The sequence below is a fragment of the Lygodium microphyllum genome, chromosome 13 (assembly GCF_053477565.2).
Source record: "Lygodium microphyllum isolate KBCC chromosome 13, Lygodium_microphyllum_v1.1.10, whole genome shotgun sequence".
Classification (NCBI taxonomy): domain Eukaryota; kingdom Viridiplantae; phylum Streptophyta; class Polypodiopsida; order Schizaeales; family Lygodiaceae; genus Lygodium; species Lygodium microphyllum.
The window spans coordinates 27,593,277-27,596,803 of record NC_141147.1 but is presented as its reverse complement, the minus strand read 5'-3'; the positions used below and the strand labels follow the sequence as shown (position 1 = coordinate 27,596,803).

Below are 3,527 nucleotides of genomic sequence, written 5' to 3'. Positions count from 1 at the left end.
ATCCTTACATTCTTGTAATGAGTGTAACAAGCAATATTCTACCATCTCCACTATTTATGTTGAAACTATTTGTTGTGAGGCCCTTTCTTTTTACTTTGTTGGGGAAAAAACCTTTGGGCAGGGATGGATTCTAAGAAGTGGAAAATATACTATTATTTGAAAAATGTTTGCAACCACTTTTGTGGCGAATTAGAACACTACTATTAATTAATAAGGAGAATTTTTGTCCTATGGGATTCTATATTCTTCTAAAATGTGAAAATTTTGATTAACCATTAGACTCTTTTGATAAGTAGTCCTCTTTATAGTCTAATATTACCCTATTTCTCCATATGAATCTTTTAATAGACATTTGTTTCATATCATGTTTGATTGCTTGTGAATACAAGCATTGAAAGCCTTGAATCATACATTTGACTTTGAGCGAGTAAAACATTGCTATGAGAAATTTGGAACCATATCTTATGAAAGATTGTAAACACTTCTACAAGTATGTGACCATGTGCTTTGTAGGACTAATATCATGCATGTAACACTAGTTAATGAGTCTAGGAAAATTATATTAAGAAACTACACTTTGTTTTGTGACACTAATATCATGCATGTAATAGCAAATTAATCATTCTAGGAAAATTATCTCGAGGAGCTACAATGTTTTTTGTGAGACTTAACATTGTGCATGTAAAAGTTGATTGATCATTCATGTTTAGCATTGTCTCCAAATAAAGATCTTCTTCCTTCTTTCTTCAAGCTCATTTATTTATAAGGAACCTTCATATTCTTCACTCTGCACCATACAATGCCATTAAAAGATTAGTAATAAAACAAAAAAAGGATAAATATCTATGTTAAGTTCTCTAAGCAATGGAGCTTAACATTTTATAATTACATTGAACTAGTTATTTCATGTACAAATAATGACTACCTAGACTCTGTGTTGTATGCTTTGAACCATAACCACTCATTCTACAATTATTTAGTTGTATTTGAAACAATCATTTCATGTTTGCACAACAAGTACCTAGGTTCATCCATGGCCAAGTTGCATTAAACTAAATTGGTCTCTACTAGCTCCTATAATAGCAATTACAAGCATCATATCATCCATGCCCATAACTTACAACTAACAAAATCAATATTTCAAACTTAGTAGTAGTTTTAGAAATGTTAAAGAAAATTTGAGATAACAATGGAGGTTGGGAATTCTTAAATACCCACGTCATATGTATATCAATGCTTGAGCAACTCTAGGGCTACTTATGGATTCTAAGGAAAAGAGTAGTGTAACATACACTTTGACACTACAAGAGCTAATGCATATTTGTGCAACAACCTTTTATGGAAAAGTTTAAAACTAAAAAGCAAGAGTACGCCTGTGCAAATGTGGAGCTACTACTTTTAATGGAAAACATTCATTACTCGAGGGTGACATGTTGCATCTAAATCGACAAATTGGGTGCATACACATTACCCGTTGTGTCTTTTACTATAATCTCTCTCTCTCTCTCTCTCTCTCTCTCTCTCTCTCTCTCTCAAAATCGAAATCGAAGTGAAAGCATAGGCTAGGGCTGCTTGGAAAGATTATTTACGGTTGGTGCCGGTAGCCCAGACGGGCAAGCCAGTAAGGAGGTCATAGACGACAGCGTTGCCATCGTTCTGCATGATGAGAATGAAGATGGAGGGGCAGGAGATAGAAGATCCAGAAGTCCAGACGGGCACGCCACCATCATCATCTGGTACAATATCCATACCGCGATTGCTGCTACTAGAGATGACCAGGTTGCCGTCACCACGAAGGGAGAGGCTGCAACGGGTGCCCTTGCCATTAGTGTGGGACTGCCAGAGGGGCTGTCCCGCCGCGGTGTACAGGACGAGGTTGCAGTCGCCCTGCATCATCAGGTAGAAGCCGTTGTTCTGCGATACGAGGGCGTGCGGGGCCTGTAGCACCCCGAACAGTCCGACTTTCACCTGACTGACCATCACGTCACTCCTGGGAACGCAGTCCCCTCCTGCTAATCCGCCATCATCGCCAGATAATCCAGCACCTGCTGCAGCATCCATCACATTCACCGGCCCGGCGCTACTTACTATACGGGCGCCCATGCAAGTTATATTCTTATGATCATCCTCCATCGTTTTATTGCCATGCATTTCTGCTGAACCATTTAAAAGTCTGGGCCAGTCCATTAGGCCGGCTACGGTCTTATTAAATTTACGATGCTCATCATGAGCCATCGCAGGATTAATCAATCCATGCTTATTCGCTTTGCCGGCCGCCGTCGTAGTATTGTAATGATCACCAGCCATGCTCTTATGAGCTTGTTCATGTCCTGCGGTAGTATTATGGAGCCTATTCATAGTGCCGGCCATGCTCTTATGATCACCAGCCATGCTCTTATGAGCTTGTTCATGTCCTGCGGTAGTATTATGGAGCCTATTCATAGTGCCGGCCGCGGTCTCTTTCTTTTCTGCATCAAATGCTGTTTTATTGCCACCCGTAAACCTCAGCTGCCTTCGATCGATATAATGGTACTCCACCCAGTACTGCCCCTCCATCGCCACAGCCCACTTGTACCTCATCCTTAACGTCGGCTTCAAGTATTCCAGCAAGCCTGTCAAGGCCTTTATCAATGCGTCTCCTGAAACGTATCTCGCCCCCTCATGTGATTCATCCTGTTTCGCTGATATCCAATGATTATCCGTTGACGTGAGATTGTTGGCATACATGGCGCTGCTTTCGCTTGCCGTGCTGTTGAAGAGATTCAGGCGGAGAAGCAGCTCTGATCTTCCCCTTCCGTCTTCTTTCCCTTCTCGACCATGTTCATGATGGTCTGCATGCAGATGGCTATCAGCACACCCAGCTGCGCGGCTCTCGGCTTTGAAGCGCATGGGGTAGGATGCGTTGCTTGAGATGGCACTATGAATGAGATTGCATAGGGCTGAATGAATGCAATCGGGCATCTGAGCGGGGATGGCAAACGGCTCGGGAGCATGAACAATGGTAGCTGGCTTCTTAACATGATCCGAGATACCATAGCCGAAATACTGAGAGGAAAGAGCTGCGATGAGGAAGTATGCGGCTGCAGCGCCAGAGTAGTATCGCTGCGATGATGGAGCCATGGGATAGAGTTATCAATCTGAACAATCGGTGGCGTTCCATCACTTTTAAAGCATCTACTGGGACGATGGAAGGCCTAAAGTTTCTTTGTCCTATCTTCCTAATTATCGGTTCGCCAATCCGTCCAGCTTCATCTTCTTCTATTGTATCTGAACAATACTCATTTATTTATACAAAAGGGACTAACCCTACAAAGTAAGATAACATAATTGCGATCTTCTATAAAATGGTATCATAACATGCCAATGTGGTCATAGCCCACTTCGTGTGAGTGTGCCTTGAGGACTATGGCTGCATGAGTTCAAGCCGTCTTATGTGCTTTCCCAGCGCCACGTCACAAACCTACTGGCTTCCAAAAACGTATCATAACATTCAATCTTGATTCTTCATCAATTTAGGGTTCAGCTAC

General features: G+C 42.0%; 1 protein-coding gene across 1 annotated transcript; it reads right to left on the bottom strand.

Annotated features, from left to right (window-relative positions):
* Nucleotides 1-552: 552 nt before the first annotated feature.
* LOC148026449 (uncharacterized) lies at nucleotides 553-3,120 on the bottom strand. The gene is made up of 2 exons (XM_087690309.1): nucleotides 1,590-3,120; nucleotides 553-787 (listed from the first exon to the last, which is right to left on the bottom strand). Exons 1-2 carry the CDS (start codon nucleotides 3,118-3,120, stop codon nucleotides 783-785), a joined length of 1,536 nt encoding a protein of 511 aa, XP_087546435.1. The 3' UTR covers nucleotides 553-782.
* Between the last annotated feature and the right edge of the window lie 407 nt (nucleotides 3,121-3,527).